This window comes from Geotrypetes seraphini, chromosome 8, assembly GCF_902459505.1.
Source record: "Geotrypetes seraphini chromosome 8, aGeoSer1.1, whole genome shotgun sequence".
Classification (NCBI taxonomy): Eukaryota; Metazoa; Chordata; class Amphibia; order Gymnophiona; family Dermophiidae; genus Geotrypetes; species Geotrypetes seraphini.
The window spans coordinates 104,278,675-104,294,897 of record NC_047091.1 but is presented as its reverse complement, the minus strand read 5'-3'; the positions used below and the strand labels follow the sequence as shown (position 1 = coordinate 104,294,897).

The 16,223-nt window shown below is 43.6% G+C and overlaps 1 protein-coding gene across 2 annotated transcripts; it reads left to right on the top strand.

The window, feature by feature from the left end:
* The first annotated feature begins 410 nt into the window (after positions 1-410).
* Positions 411-12,924, top strand: FAM32A (family with sequence similarity 32 member A). Of its 2 annotated transcripts, none has more exons than XM_033956888.1 (4): positions 411-559; positions 8,759-8,900; positions 9,137-9,190; positions 12,160-12,924. In XM_033956888.1, the coding sequence occupies exons 1-4, from the start codon at positions 489-491 to the stop codon at positions 12,226-12,228; spliced, it is 336 nt and encodes a 111-aa protein (XP_033812779.1). In that variant the 5' UTR covers positions 411-488; the 3' UTR covers positions 12,229-12,924. The 2 variants fall into 2 exon arrangements, with proteins under 2 accessions (XP_033812779.1, XP_033812780.1); XM_033956889.1 differs by lacking the exon at positions 411-559 and adding an exon at positions 598-866 and having other exon boundaries at positions 12,160-12,386.
* The last annotated feature ends 3,299 nt before the right edge of the window (positions 12,925-16,223 follow it).

Genomic DNA, 16,223 nt, shown 5'->3' with positions numbered 1-16,223 from the left:
GAGTGGTTTATAGTTTACTGTGGGTTTAATCAAAAGAAAAATAACATTTATATTGTATATTTTTGATTAAATGTTAAAAGAAAGGGGGGTGGGAAGGGAATACATTTATATATTTGATGTTATATTAGAAAGAAATTCAACTGGCGAGTAGCTGGATGAACTGAAGTGCACAGAGCAGTGTCAGAGGAAGAACCGAATAATTATATGATGCCGTCTACACAAATACACCTTTTGAACTAGAAGTTTAAATTATAGAAACATTTTACATCACAGATTCACATCGAATTCGAAGACAGAACTACTTATGACCCACACACGAAACATTGTACCCCTATTAGTAGCGTCAGCGTTCGATCCAGTCACGTGGGACTCACCGTGTTTGTTTTGTTTTTGTAAGGGCAGGGGCGGGGCGAAGAACGGAAGTGACTGTCTGACCTCATCGGAGAAGCCGGAAAAAGCCTGGATTGTCTGGTCAGAGAGTTCTGCAAATGGCGGAATACGAAATCTTGGCGAAGGGGCCCTTGAAGTTAAAAGGCGTCGGGGAACTGGGGATAAATAAGTAAGTGAGTAAGCGAAGACTGGTGGGAACGGGGACGGTGACGAACAGTTTTGTCCTGCTTTGCAATTTCTGGGACGCATAGTCTGGTTGATGTCATGGCCCTGGTGCTGCTTAAAGAAGTTAAACTTTAGTTTTAGAGAAACGTGAGGGTTTAAACGTTTAGAAAACCGCGATGCTGGGTTCACTGGAATAGGCAAGCAAGAAAACGGGAGCGCTGTGCTGTTAATGCGATTGGGAGGGGTTGTGCAATGTTTCTGCCATATGGAGAGTGACATGACGTGATGACCGTGTTAGTCCACTTTCCAAGGTAATATAAAGAAATGAAACAAAGAAAATAAAGTGATACCTTTTTTTATTGGACTAATTCAATGCATTTTACGATGAGCTTTCAAAGGTAAGATGACTCCTTTCAGATCCCCATCAGACTCAGATTTTATTGGTGCTACCGTGTTTTGTTAGAACTTTTTAATGGGATAGATTTGATGTTAATTGGTCACCGTGGTGACTGAGGGTTTCAAAACTGCATACTTTTTGTACCTCTTTTGTTTTTTTGTGAATATCATGAACATCTAGCTGGATAAGTTTGCGAACCACTGAACCAGTACCTTTTTTAATGAAAAATTACGTTTTAAGCTGTTTTGCGTTTCTGAATCAGTAAAGAGATGTTTGTGTGTGTGTGTGTGGGGGGGGGGGGGGTACACAAAATTGTCTATTTTAATATATATTTAAGCATTTTTGAAGGCAATATATAGAAACAAAACATAAAGGAAAAAGCAGTGCTGTTTTAAAAATTAGACTTACCATATATACTTGAATATAAGCCAATCCGAATATGTCGAGACCCCCATTTTCTCCCCAATCTCTCCCTTCCCTAGTGGTAGGCCAGGACAGGAGGGATCCCTCCAATCTCCTGTCCCGGCCGACACTAACAATTACCACCCTCCCTCACATACCTTTTCCTTGGTGGTCCAGCTTGTATCCTGCGTTGAATCCTTCCTGCCGATTTTGAAGGTAGTAGCTAGCGGTGCACCCAAGCCGGCACGCAGGAGCAAGCTTTTCATGCTCCCGGCTGGCCCTACACCGCTCCTTGATAGGCTGCTGTGAGTTCTCTCGGCTCTCGCAGCAGCCTATCAAGGAGCGGTGCAGGGCCGGTTGGGAACATGAAAATCTCGTTCCTGCATGCTGCCCAGGTGCGCCACTGGCTACTACCTTTGAAATCGGCAGGAGGGGTTCCATGCGGGATACATGCTGGATCACCAGGGAAAAGGTACACGAGGGAGGGGAGGGTGGTAATTGTTAGTGTCAGCCGGGACATGAGACGGGAGGGATCCCTCCTGTCCCAGCCTAACAGCAGGCCTGCAGGAAGTCCGGGAGGGTGTTGGGTGGTCACTGGGGATGACCCGAATATAGGACGAGACCCCCATTTTTGGGCCATTTTTTGGGCCCAAAAATCTCATCCTATATTCAAGTTTATATGGTAACTTAATACATTTTTGGTTAGCTTTTGAAGTAACTCCCCTTCAAATCAGAAATTGTTAGTCCAATAAAAAAAGTATCACTCGTGAAAATATGTCAATTGCACTCTAATTTGCATATAACTGGTGGGTATTTATAAGCACAATCATTCATAGAAAGTCTATATTAATGTCCTTATGGTGTGAAGGCAATGCTAAAAGTATCCCATTCTCTATCACAGTGTCTCTCAAACTTTCTCGAGCCGGGGCACACTAAAGGTAGTGGCCACGGCTTGAGGCACCCAGAAGTATGCAGATGTCGCCGTGATGACATCACGCATATGTGTGACATCATCACGTCGACATCCGCGCATGTGCAGAGGCCCTCCAGATGAGCCCTGAAACGCCAGTAGGGGGTGCAGGGAAGAGGGCCAGAGAGAAGGAGAGGCACTGGCGCCATCTGATTGCCTACATCAGTGTTTCTCATCTATTTCAAGCTAAGTCTAACAAATATCAACTGAGTACCCCAACCACAGTCCTCCCTAGGCCCACCCAAGCTCTGCCCCAGATCCCATCCTCTTTACTAATTGTAGAGCAATTTTTTCCATTCATTTTTCATATACACACAATATTACACAGCAGATATAAATTCTCAAAACTGACACATTTCAATCACTATATTGAAAATAAAATCACTTTACCTATCGGTGATCCTCTGGAGGCTGCTGTAATTAGCTTTAAAGGTGAGACCGGTAGGCCAGGGGGAAGCCGGAGGACGCTAGAGAGAAGTGGGGAAACATGGAGGCCTTCGGCGAATCGGGCAGTGTTGGTGCTGTATTACGTAGGAAAGTCAGTTTGCAGGCACCTTTCTTCCTCCTCAGCGTGCCGTGGCACACTTGGAATCTCAGGAGGTACACAGTTTGAAATACACTGCTCTAACACATAGAGTGTGATGAAAGGTGGGAAAGGATCTCAGAAACCAGCTTGGTATTTGGTAAATGAACCACATCTCAATCATTGATCCTTATAACCTCCTCCTGCCTATTCTAAATCTTGAGTTTTTACTTTTTAAAACCTTTTATTTAAATTATTCCTAAAAATTGGAAAAACTCTTATGTCTTTCAAAATATATCAAAGAAAGAAATTCAATCACTTATCTTCTGTTTGATGGTATAAGGCAGCCACAGCCCGACGGGACCCGTTTCACCAAAAGATAATGGCTTTATCAAGGGTTAATTTTGTTACCGCCTATTTCATGAGCTGCTACGCTCATGAAATAGGCTCATCCAGCCCTGAAAAGGAGTGTAGTTGCTCATGAAATAGGTGGCAGCAATATGACCCTTGATAAAGCCATTATCTTTTGGCGAAATGGGTTCTGTCGGGCTGTGGCTGCCTTATACCATCAAACAGAAGATAAGTGATTAAAACAATATCAAATAAAGAAATTCAAAGACAAGAGTTTTTCCAATTTTTAGGAATAATTTAAGTTTTATAAAGAGAAAACTCAAGATTTAGAATAGGTAGGTAGAGGTTATAAGGATCAATGATTGAGATGCGGAACCTCATAAGTCTTGGCTTAGGTTCATTTGCCAAATACCCAAGTTGGTTTCTGAGATCCTTTCCCAACTTTCTTCACACTGTGTTAGAGAGTGGGCTTCTCAGTGTACTGTATGGTTGGATTTTTTTCGTATCGATCATACTTACCATCTAGTTCAGGGGTCTCAAAGTCCCTCCTTGAGGGCTGCAATCCAGTCGGGTTTTCAGGATTTCCCCAATGAATATGCATGAGATCTATGTGCATGCACTGCTTTCAATGCATATTCATTGTGGAAATCCTGAAAATCTGACTGGATTGTGGCCCTCAAGGAGGGACTTTGAGATCCCTGATTTAGTTGAAAAACAGTAGTGCTAAAAGTATCCCTGGGTAATTAACATTGATCCTTAAACAGTACTCAGAATGAATTTGTTTTCAAGAGCTTTAGTCTAAGCAGCCCTGGTGTTAAGTAGGTTTATTTATTTTTAGGATTCATATTTAGGATTCATATTCCACACTATCAATCAGTTTCTAGGCAGAATAGAAATTACATCTGTCCTGGCAGGTTTACAATCTTACTGTATGTACCTGGGGCAATGGTAAGTTAAGTGGCTTGGCCAGAGTCACTAAGAGCAGGCTGGGATTGAATTTGCAACCTCAGAGTTCTGAGGTAGCAGCTGTAACCACTAAGCTACACACCCCTATTTATGCAGATTAGGATGCCTGCTCATAGGACATATAGTATTGAAGAGTAATGTTTCCTATTTGCATCTCCCCACCTTGCACTTCAGTGTGATCAAGCCATCAGATTTCAGTACTCTCTGTGACCATTAACTTGATTTTCTATTCTACGTTATTTCCTGAGCATTAAAATTGTTTTTTCTCTGCAGCCTCTGTGCATTGACCCAGAGTTGTGCATTAATATATTACCATAAACAGTAATGAGTAACTGTAATAAACTAAACTAAACTAAACCTTGGGTTTATATACTGCACCATCTCCACGAATGCGGAGCTCGGCACGGTTTACAGGAAGAAAGATGAGAGAGGAACTACAGTGGAGAGATTAAAGAGTTAGGTGTAAAGGGGGAAGGTGAGAGGCCTAAGAGGGGGGAAGTGTTACAGTTTTGAGAATAGCCAGGTTTTTAGGTGTTTGCGGAAGAGTTGGAGGGAGCTTGAGGTTCGGAGAGGGGAGGTGAAGTTATTCCAGATCTCAGTGATTCTAAAGGGGAGGGATGACCCAAGTTTGCCTACATGGGAAATACCTTTTATGGAAGGGAAGGATAGTTTAAAAATTTGGGAGGATCTGGAGGAAGTAGGGGTTGGGGAGTTCCAGGATAGAGGGATAACGGCAGGAAGGATGCCATGTAGGATCTTGTAGGCCAGACACGCACATTTGAAGTGGATCCTGGGGATTACTGGGAGCCAATGGAGCTTAGACAGGAGTGGTGAGACGTGATCAAATTTGCTTTTCGCGAAAACAAGCTTAGCTGCGGCGTTCTGAATCCGCTGAAGTCTGTGGAGGCTTTTCTTGGTTAGGCTGAGGTAGATAGAATTGCAATAATCCAATCTGGAGAGGATGATGGATTGTACTAGGACTGCAAAGTGTTTTTGGTGAAAATAAGGTCTGACTTTCCTTAGCATGTGAAGGCTGAAGAAGCATTTCTTCACCAGGGATTGGAGATGTTCGTTGAAGGATAGAGAAGAGTCTAAGGTGACACCCAGAACTTTGCTTGAGAACTCGAGCTGTAATGGGGGACCGGAGGACAATGGGATGGAGGAAGGTAGATGGTCTAATTTTGGGCCGAGCCAAAGGAGTTTTGTTTTGGACTCGTTTAGTTTCATATGCATTGTGAATGCCCAGGATTGGAGGTTCTTTATGCATGAGGATATGTTCGTGGAGAGGTTAGTAATGATTACAATTCTGCTAAAGTAACTGTAATTGTTACTTTTATCCAGTATATTATCTTGTTACTGGCAGAACTACTCACCCCCTTCAGGTCCACCCACCTTACCTCAAACTGTGACTCCATGCTGCCACAGCAATCCCTCCTCCTCCAAGTCCATCCATCTTAAGTTAAATTTCTTCTCTGTGCTCTGCCAGCCACAGCAGCGTCATTGGTAAAAACAAAAAAACAGTGAGGCACCTCAAGCCTTCCTGCTGCTTCCAAAGCACTCTTAAGTTTCTTCCATGCTCTGTCCCTCTGTGGTCTGGCATCTCTCTCTCTCTCTCCTTCCCTTCCACTTTGTGGTCTATCATCTCTCTCTCTCCCTCACCTCCTTCCCTTCATTCTATGTCCCAAGTTTGTGCTCCTTCTTTCTTGAGTCCCAACACACCCTTCTCCTTCCCTCCCTTCATTCTGTGCCTCAACTAGGTGCCTCCCTCTGGTGATTGTCTTACGTTTTCATTGCTGCTCCTGGGTGTTTTATCGTCTGGCCAGCTCCCTTTTGCTCACTGTTGCAATGTGCACAAAGCCACGGGCGGTGGCTCCTTTGCACCGGAAGCCTTCTCTGATGTCGCAATGTCAGAGGGAATGCTTCCAGGTGAGGAGATGGTGCCCTTGGGTTTGTGCACACTGGAAATGAGGAGGAGGGAGCCGGCCAGAAGATAAAACACCCGGGGGCGGCAATTAAAACACCGCAGGCCGCATAAAACGGCCAGATGAGCTGGATTCAACCCGCAGGCCTTATGTTTGACACCTGTGGTCTAGGAGGAGAATGACACAGGGACAAATTTTTCTCCATCCACAAAGGAACTCATTATCCCATCCTGGAGAGTTCTTTTTCTGTCCCTGTCCCATTCCTGAAAGCTCTGTCCTCATCTGCCCAAGCCTCAAACACTTTAAAATCATAAGTGTTTGAGGCTTGTGCGGTTAAGGCAGAGCTTACCGGAATGGGACAGGGATAGCGACAAAACTCATGGGGATGGGGCGGGGAAATTGAGTTCCTGCAGGGAAAGGAAAAATTTGACCCCATGTCATTCCCTAATTATATACAGAGGGAAAGATAGAAAATGGAGAGAAGATGGAAGGAAGTATGAGAGGAGGAAGAAGAGCTGAAGGAAAAGTGGGGAGGGACAAAAAGGAGAGAAGGAAAGAGGAGAAAAGCAATGACAGAAGAGTGAAGGAAGAGATGAGGGAATTGAAACATAGAAACATAGAAGATGACGGCAGAAAGGGGCCATGGCCCATCAAGTCTGCCCACTCTAATGACCCACCCCCCATGACATTACCCCCCTAGAGTTCCCACATGTATATCCCATTTCCTTTTAAAGTCTGGCACGCTGCTGGCCTCAATCACCTGAAGTGGAAGTTCATTCCAATGATCAACCACCCTTTCAGTGAAGAAATACTTCCTGGTGTCGCTATGAAATTTCCCACTCCTGATTTTCAGCGGATGCCCTCTTGTGGCCGAGGGACCTTTAAGAAAGAAGATATCCTCTTCTACCTCGATGGCCCATGATATGTTTAAACGTTTCAACATGTCCTCTCTCTCTACGTTCCTCGAGTGAGTATAGCTGTAATCTTTTCAGCTGTTCTTCGTACGGGAGATCTTTGAGCCCCGAGACCATCCTGGTGGCCATCCGTTGAACTGACTCAACTCTCAGTACATCTTTTTGGTAATGTGGTCTCCAGAATTGTACACAATATTCCAGATGAGGTCTCACCATGGATCTGTACAACAGCATTATGACTTTGACCTTCCGGCTGACGAAACTCCTACGGATACAACCCATCATTTGTCTTGCCTTTGATGAAGCCTTCTCCACTTGATTGGCTGTTTTCATGTCTTCGCTAATGATCACCCCCAAGTCACGTTCTGCCCTAGTTCTAGCTAAGGTTTCACCATTTAGTGTGTAAGTTCTGCACGGATTTTTGCTGCCAAGGTGCATGACCTTACATTTTTTAGCATTGAAGCTTAGCTGCCAAGTCGAGGACCAATGTTCCAATCGAAGTAGATCTTGCGTCATACTGTCGGGCATGGTGCCTTTACTTACTATGTTGCATAGTTTGGCGTCATCAGCGAATAATGTGATTTTACCTTGAAGCCCCTGAGTTAGGTCTCCTACGAATATGTTGAAAAGGATCGGGCCCAAGACCGAGTCCTGCAGCACTCCACTGGTCACCTCCGACGTTTTTGAAAGGGAGCCATTTACCATCACTCTCTGAAGTCTACCGTTTAGCCAATCATTGACCCATGCAGTTAATGTTTCTCCCAAACCCATCGATTTCATCTTGCTCAATAACCGGTGGTGTGGGGCACTATCAAAAGCTTTACTGAAGTCCAAGTACACGATATCTAGGGACTCCCCCACATCCAGCTTTCTCATTACCCAGTCGAAGAAGCTAATTAGGTTGGATTGGCAAGACCTTCCCTTGGTAAATCCATGTTGGCGGGGATCCCGTAGATTTTCCTCATCCAGGATCGTATCTAGTTTGTGCTTAATTAGTGTTTCCATGAATTTACTCACTATGGATGTGAGACACACCGGTCTGTAGTTTGCAGCCTCTGCCCTGCATCCCTTTTTGTGGAGAGGGATGACATTAGCTGTTTTCCAGTCCAGAGGGACTCTTCCCATATTCATGGAAAGATTGAAGAGCACGGATAACGGCTCTGCCAGGACATCACACAGCTCTTTAAGTACCTTGGGGGTGTAGATTGTCCGGTCCCATGGCTTTGTGCACTTTGAGTCTTGATAGTTCGCAGTAGTGGAATTTTGAGCAATATGAAATTAAAACTTCTGCATACTTTAATTAAAAAGTAACTACAAGTAATACTACTTTCACAGTAACTTAACATATTACTTTCATTAAACAAGTAACTAATAACTGTACTATATTAACTTTTCCTTGAAGTAACTAGTAACTTTAATATATCACTTTAAAAAGTAACTTGCCCAACTCTGCATTCACCTTTACCCCCTCCTTTACTAACACGTAGTGTGGGATTTAGTGCCGGTGACTGCTACGCGTTAGTAAAGGAGGGGGTTAGTGCAGTGCACTTTTTCTCAGATAGAGGAGATGCGGTAGTGAGAGCCATGACTAGATATTTCTGCTTTACTTATTTTCAGATCTAATTAGTTTCTGAATGTTGAATCTCAGCTCTTTTGGAGAGGAGAGAAAGTATAAAAGAATCTTACAGCAGCAAGTACTAACATGGGCCTTGAGTTCTAAGTATTATGTGAAATGTTAATTTTCTGTCATTTCCATAGGAAGAAGAAAAAGGACAAAGATAAAAGCAAAATAATGCATCAATTTATGTCTGGTAAGAAAAATGAAGAGGAAAAAAGGAAGGTGGCACTGGATAAAAGGACTCCAGCACAAATAGCTTTTGAAAAAATGCAAGAAAAAAGGGTAAGAGGTGAAACCCCCCCCCCCCCCCACTTAAATTGTTCAGTCATGTTTGGCAGCTAAGCAAATTTTAAAGAAATCAATTACACTACAGGGAAAACATATTTAAAATAAGACTAAAACAGAGCATAGCTGAACCAAACATCAGGTAGTTGAGCTAGCTTTATAAATGAAGTGTAAAATGTGCTTGTGACCTTCCTATCTGGATGCATGATCAGTCATGTATTTTTTTTCTGTAGCAAATGGAAAGAATTTTAAAGAAGGCATCAAAAACACACAAACAAAGAGTCGAGGTAAGGGTGAAATAATTTTTATTATTTTTCATATCATCACACAGCAGTTTAAAAGGGGTCATGAGGATTATCCCACAGTTGAATATCTGCCCCATATTCATGGGTTCAAAATATCGGGGTGTTCTTTTGATTGAAAAGGACACAAACATCAATATCTGTTCATTTTTATGTTTGAGTTTAAAATCATCAAAATAAAACATTTTGTTTCATTGCCCATTTAAGGAGGGAATTCATCAAAGTGCTGTAAAGATTCATTCTTTACTGCACCTTGATGCCCCGCGGGATTCAGCAACCTGTGATATCCCGGTACCACAAGTTGCTGAATCCCACCTTACAGGAATAATGCTTCTTGCAGCCATCTCACAAGCAGTGGTTATTCCATGGCCTGATGCTCCTGGACTGTAGTGTTGAGTTCCAGCCTCCCGTTGTACTCCCCCTCCCCTCCCCAAACCCCTTAATAAAGCTGGGGTTATTTTACCTTTTTTGGTTCTTAACATGACGTGTGGTGAATTGTCACAAGTTGTGTTAAGACATTTGCAATGTAATGACATTTGTAATGATATGCAAAACAAGCATTTGCATATTTTGCATCTCATTGCTCCCTAATGTGCAGCAACTTAAATATTGATGTGCTCTTTTTAGAACAGCAGCGTTAAGGCTACTTAAGCCACATTAAGGGTCAATTAAGGTGACTTTTAGTCGTAATGCCGCTTGATGAATTCACTCCTCCCTCCCCAATGCATACCCATAAAAACCCTTGACAAATAGTTGTGTCTTTGTTGCTACCAGAATGCATGCTGCATTGTTGAGTGGCCAAACATCCAGTCACATAATGGAGCTACTCTTCACATGAGTTAAGACAGCTATTAGAGCATGGTATAGGATTTCCTTAGTATGCAGGAGTGGCCAAAAGTAGGTTTACAGTGTTTATTCACTGTTTATTTTATAAGTATTGAATAGGTATAATACAGTACTGAACAATAATCAAGTAAAAACAAGACTAGCCTTACTGGGTTGGACCAATAAACCATCAAGCCCAGTAGCCCGTTCTCACGGTGGCCAATCCAAGTCCCTAGTACCTGGCCAAAACCCAAGGAGTAGCAATATTGCATGCTACCGATCCAGGGCAAGCAGTGACTTCCCCCATGTCTTTCTCAATAACAGACTATGGACTTTTCCTCTAGGAAATTGTCCAGACCTTTCTTAAAACAGCTACACTATCTGCTTTTATCACAATTTCTGGCAATGTCTTCCAGAGCTTAACTATTCTCTGAATGAAAAAATATTTCCTTCCATTGGTTTTAAAAGTATTTCCCTGTAACTTCATCGACTGTCCCCTAGTCTTTGTAATTTTTGATGGAGTGAAAAATCGATCCACTTGAACCTATTCTACTCCACTCAGGATTTTGTACCCTTCAGTCATATCTCCCCATCTCTTTTCCACGCTGAAGAGCCCTAACCTTTTTAGTCTTTCCTCATATGAGATGAGTTACATCCCCTTAATCTTGGTCGCTCTTCCTTGAACCTTTTCTAGTTATTCGCAATTTTTTCATATTCACAGGCCTGCTCTGCCCCTAACCCCTGTGATTATGGAGGGAGAAGTGAAAAATGAATGTAAACAATGGCATTACAATTAGTACTATTATTATGGGGCGGGGTCTAGGGTGGAGCTTTTCAGCACCCCCAATCATTTTGAAAAGTTGGCTCCTATATTATAAACAGCGTCCTAAGTTAGGCAGCAGTAAGTTTCCAAGTTTATTATTGATTTGATTACCACCTTATCATTTATTTCAAGGTGGTTCAAGACCTTCAAGATCATGAGGGGCATAGAGAAGGTGGATAGGGACAGATTCTTTAGACTGAAGGGGACAGCAAATACGAGGGGGCATTCTGAGAAACTGAAGGGAGACAGGTTCAAAACAAATGCAAGGAAGTTTTTTTTCACCCAAAGGGTCGTGGACACTTGGAATGCGCTACCGGAGGAAGTGATCAGGCAGAATACGGTACAAGGATTCAAACAGGGATTGGATGGATTCCTGAGGGATAAAGGGATCGTGGGATACTGAGGGAGGAGCTGGGATGTAACACAAGTATAGGAAGTAAATCAGGTAATGAGTATAAACTAACCTGGTCGTGCATGTGCAAGACCGGAGGGCTAGGACTTCGATAGGAAGGCAGGACTTAAATGGGAAACCAAGGTGGCAAGGGAGCCCCTTCTGAAAATTCAGACAGGTCTTGACCTGTTTTGGGCCACCGCGGGAGCGGACTGCTGGGCGGGATGGACCTGTGGTCTGACCCGGCGGAAGCACTGCTTATGTTCTTATGGTTGTAGGATAATACATTATAAAAACCCATTAACATAAACAAACAAAAAAGCAAGACACACCACTGCCCTACTGCTGCCTAACTTAATTGTTTTAATTGTTGATAAATGACATGGTAATTGACATCATTTAAAACCAATTAAAAAGTCATAAAAAAATATTAGGTACTTGCAAGCCCCTACAAAGACCTTCATCCAACTCCTCCATAGAAACGCCTACTGGTGCCTACATTTGAAAGTAGGTGTGGTTTACGCCAGAAGTTGACATCGGCAGCTCTATGGATGCGATTCTCGTTGAAAGTTGGCATCAGAAATGTAGGCCTGTAAAACCCTGGTCTAAATTTACGGCATCTACTTTGGACGTGGCTGCAGTACTGTAAACAGTGCAATTGCGTGATTGACACGCAAATGGTGCCACTTTTCTGGGTGGTTGCTGACAACAGCACCGTTAACAGAATCAGGCCCTAAGGGCCTCATAATAATGGTACCACATTCTGAGAGAGAAGCTGTTTTTTTCCAAATTCCCAACTTCCATGCCAGGTGATGAGTGCCTATTTAGTCAAGTTTTACTAACCTGTAAATTGAAATTGTCTAAGTTCTTTAACTAGCTTTTTATACCTCCTATTTTTATTGTTCTCTTCCCTAGGACTTTAACAGACATTTGGATACACTAACAGAACATTATGACATTCCCAAAGTCAGCTGGACAAAATAAAATGGCCTTTTTGCTATTGTTTTGGATTCTGATATGAGTGTTATGCTTTATAGCAAAAGGTCTTTGTTGTATAAAACACTGTTATGGAATTTTTAAAAAATAAGTGTGTTCATAGAAGAAAGTTGGTTGTACCCTGCCATAAATAAAATATGGTGGACTCTTTTTTTATTTTTTATTAAAGCTCTTAAAGAATACAGTCCCATTTGAGGTGTGGAGAATCTAGTTTCAGTGAGTGTACAGTATTACAGTTCAATATTGATTTCATGCTGAACTTTGTGGTGGGGCAAACTTAATCAGGGTTCACAACTACAGTGGCTGCCTCTGAGCTGATCTATCTAGAGACTTTTCTGCTATTGCTAGGGCTGTTCGGTGTTCTACTCTTCAAATTTATTGTAGTAAAGATTCTAAATTGAAAGGAGTCCCCCTACTTGTGACAGGTATAAGACTGATAGGTGCCCTTGATCACTCTAGCCCCTTTCCAGAAGGTTTCTGTAAATATGTACTGTATAATTGAATGCCATAGAAAACAAATTTTAATGCTTAGAAAGTATAAATATGTTTAACTAGTTAATGGAATGTTCTGAGACCTGTCTGCTCTTATTGTTGAACTTGTTCTGATGTGTTTTGTAGTATTCTGTTCTTGTATAATTTGTGTTTTTGCTTGGTCTAGCAATAAAATAGATTTCAACCTAAAAAGTATAAATACTAATTTCATACCATGGTCCTTAAAAAATATGCCCATGTTCCTTTTTCAAATGGGCTTCCAGAGCTATCTTGCCTGAATTTGCACCTGCTCCAAGGCAAATGTAAATGTATGCATGTATTCTATAAAATACACGTGCAAATATATACATTGTAACTTGTTTTTTGAGAGGAGCACTCGGAATGCGATCTCCCATTAAGCAGGCCATTCCCTTCTTGGGACTGTAAGCTTGTGCCCGTATCACCATTTTTAGGCTTTGGGCTTAGTATAAAAAATATCATTTTCCTGTCTGTCAGTATCTTAGAATTTCAAGCTACTTGTCTGTTAGCCAAGGAGGTCCACTGCCTGAATGTTAAGGAGGATCCAGCACGAACTGGTAGTCAAGCCTGGCAATCTTATCTCCAGAACAATTTGAGGTCACTGGACCTTGGGTAAATAATACAGAACACTTTGGTATGTGAGAGAGAAATCTGCCTGGCAAGGAGGACCCTATTGGACAAAGATGGAGAGATGGAGTTGGAAAGTTCCTCACAAGAGGTGGAGAAAGTAACTTCAAGTGTGTGCAGAAGAGGAGATTGGGGTGTTGGTGTGAAGAGAATAAGACAGCCTGGACCAAAGCCTATGCACAGCTCAGGTGCACACTTGGGCTGTCCTGAATCAAGTTACTGGGACTAGTTTCCTCGTGTCTCCCTGCACTGGAGAGAGACCCAGTCTGAGATTGTTCCCTGTCGGAATGCACTTCTGGTCATCAAAGCATTTGCATCATCGGTGCCTACTTGTATCCTTCCCAGAACAGAGTCCTGAGACAGGTCATAAACAGTCTGACATCCTGCAAAAGAGGCTTGCTCACTGTCCAAGGAGATATGCCTGATCACCAATGAGAGAGAGGAATATTTTTACTTATTTATTTGCTCAATTATTTAGCCCATCCTCCCAAAGGAGTCCAGAACGGGTTACAAAGTACATCCATAATATAATCGAGACAGGACAGAGATGACATAATTTACAATATAGACATGACAATAAAACATATACACTAAGTAGCATCTAGTGAGAGTAGGTGGCGTAGGTGCGTTGACTCTGGAATTTCTGGGTGCATGACCTTAAGATGCTGGGTTTTTGAAGAGGAAGGATTTCACGGCTTTCCTGAAGCTCCAAAGTCCATCTTGTGTGCCTTAGGCTAGATATGAAATGTGAGTAGGAGCGTTTGCAGGCTGTTTCAGTTTTGAGGGAGCAGCCAAGAGGTATGGTCAGTCGTTTTTCTCCTTGGAACCTCAGTAGTCGCTTTGGGAAGTAGATTTGTAGTTTAGTAGTCATGTAGTACGGAATTGTTTCTTGGAAGGTTTTGAAAAAGAGGACCAGGGCCTTGAAGGCGCAGTGTTTTTGAATGGGCAGTCAGTGCATGGAAGCTAGTACAGGGGTAACATGATTGCGGATGCCTAGGTTTTTCAAGATGTGGATTGCAGCATTTTGCACCCTTTGGAGGCGGGGGAGAGTTTTGGTAGGCAGGCCCACAAGTAGTGTGTTATAATAGTCTAAGCGAGATAGTACAAAAGCGTACAGTAGTTGGGCGAATTCGGGTTCTGAGAAGTATGCATGTTTGAGTTTTAGCTGGCAAAGGTAGTAGAAGTTTGGATATGTGAACTGTCATTGATAAGTTTGAGTCGAGAATTACTCCTAGGTTGCGGACGTTATCCTTGGGTGTAAGGGTGTTTATGCTCCAGGAAAAGGACGGATGGAGGTATATGCAAGCAGTGTTCTCCCTAGCGTGTTTTAGCCGGGCACTCTGCCCGGCTAATTTAGGTGAGCACCCGGTTGCCTTCCTCCAATGACGTGCTTCCCCTCGGGAGTAAGTAACTTTTTTTCCCCCACGACGCCTCGGGATGAGGAAACCGCATGCGTTTTTGTTTGTTTTTAACCCCTCTCTGCAGCCCAGCTAAGGTTAGGATGCTGCAGGGATGAGTAATTTGCTGAGCAGAGCTCGCGTCACCTTCTGTATGCTCAACCCTTGTTGCTGCACCCGCGCCTCGCCGGCCGATTTCTGACTATACCAGACATGTCAAAATATGACCCGCCAGATGACCACAAAAAACCAGCCAAGGTGGCCCGCTGGCAGACAGACGCAAACGCCAAGCGGCCTTACAGCCCACTGTCCCGACATTGCCAGTGGCAACAGGGTGAGCAACAGACCGCGACCTCCGCCTCCCAGTGCCGGTGTGCTAGGCTGGAACCGCCGCCCTCCAAAGCCTCGGCCGCTTCAGAAGACGAGCCAAGAAGTGTGGGAACGTGCGCGAGGCTCCCGAAGGCATGAGCGCTTCACAATTGTGGACTGAGAAGTGATCCACAAAAGCAGAGCGACCGGGAACAGCCTGCTGTTGGTGCGCAGAGTCTGGAGGGCTAGCCCACATGCCAGTCACACATGCCGTGGGGAGCCAGCAAGAGCCACGCCGAGGTCCCATCAAGTGATAAAAGACGTCAAAGTGCCCATGAACACTAATGCGGAGGCTAGGCTGCTCTCGCAGAGGAGCAGAAGGAAGCAAGATGGCTGCCTTGCATGATCTGCTAGGAAGGATGACTGGGGCTGTGCTGCCAGACCTCTGCAAGGCCAAGGGTAGCAGAAGAGGCCAGAGCACTCCCCCCATCTCTCATTCCCAAAAGTAGGGCCCTACTGTTTCTCCCGAACAAAAGATCAGCTCCACAGGTAGTCCTCCCTTTCCTTTGTTCAAAAGATTTTCAGAAATATAAACTTCCCACAAACTGTGTCAGTCATGCATGTTGGCTCATCCCAGTATAGACATGTCTCTTCCATCCATTTTGTCTACATCACAGAGCTGGCGCGGGGCTGGAGAGACCGCAACCCGACACTTCTAGCAAGACTTAAGGGATCCTTTTATTAAGGTGTGCATTTAGCTAAATCGGTTAGCATACCTCAATAAAAGGACCCCTAAGTATCTCAATAAAAAAATTTGGCCCGCGATCCAGCCCATGCCCCAGATTTCAGCCCCCTATGTGATTGAGTTTGATATCCCTGGACTAGACGGACTATGATATCCCTGGACTAGACAGACTAAACAGAAAGGAATCCCCCAGCATGCTCAAACCAATACCATGATATTGGGCAATGAATAAGGGAGAGCTAGCAGCTGGTATCCAAGGTTTCCCCTCTTTGCACCAAAGTCCGTCCAAAAGGGTGGCTTTGGGCACCTGCCAAACGCCAGGCATCAAGTTCAGAGGGGGGTAACAAAGGACTAAAGCTGTGAAAAAAGAGAGGAAGAGAATCCTGTTCACCCTT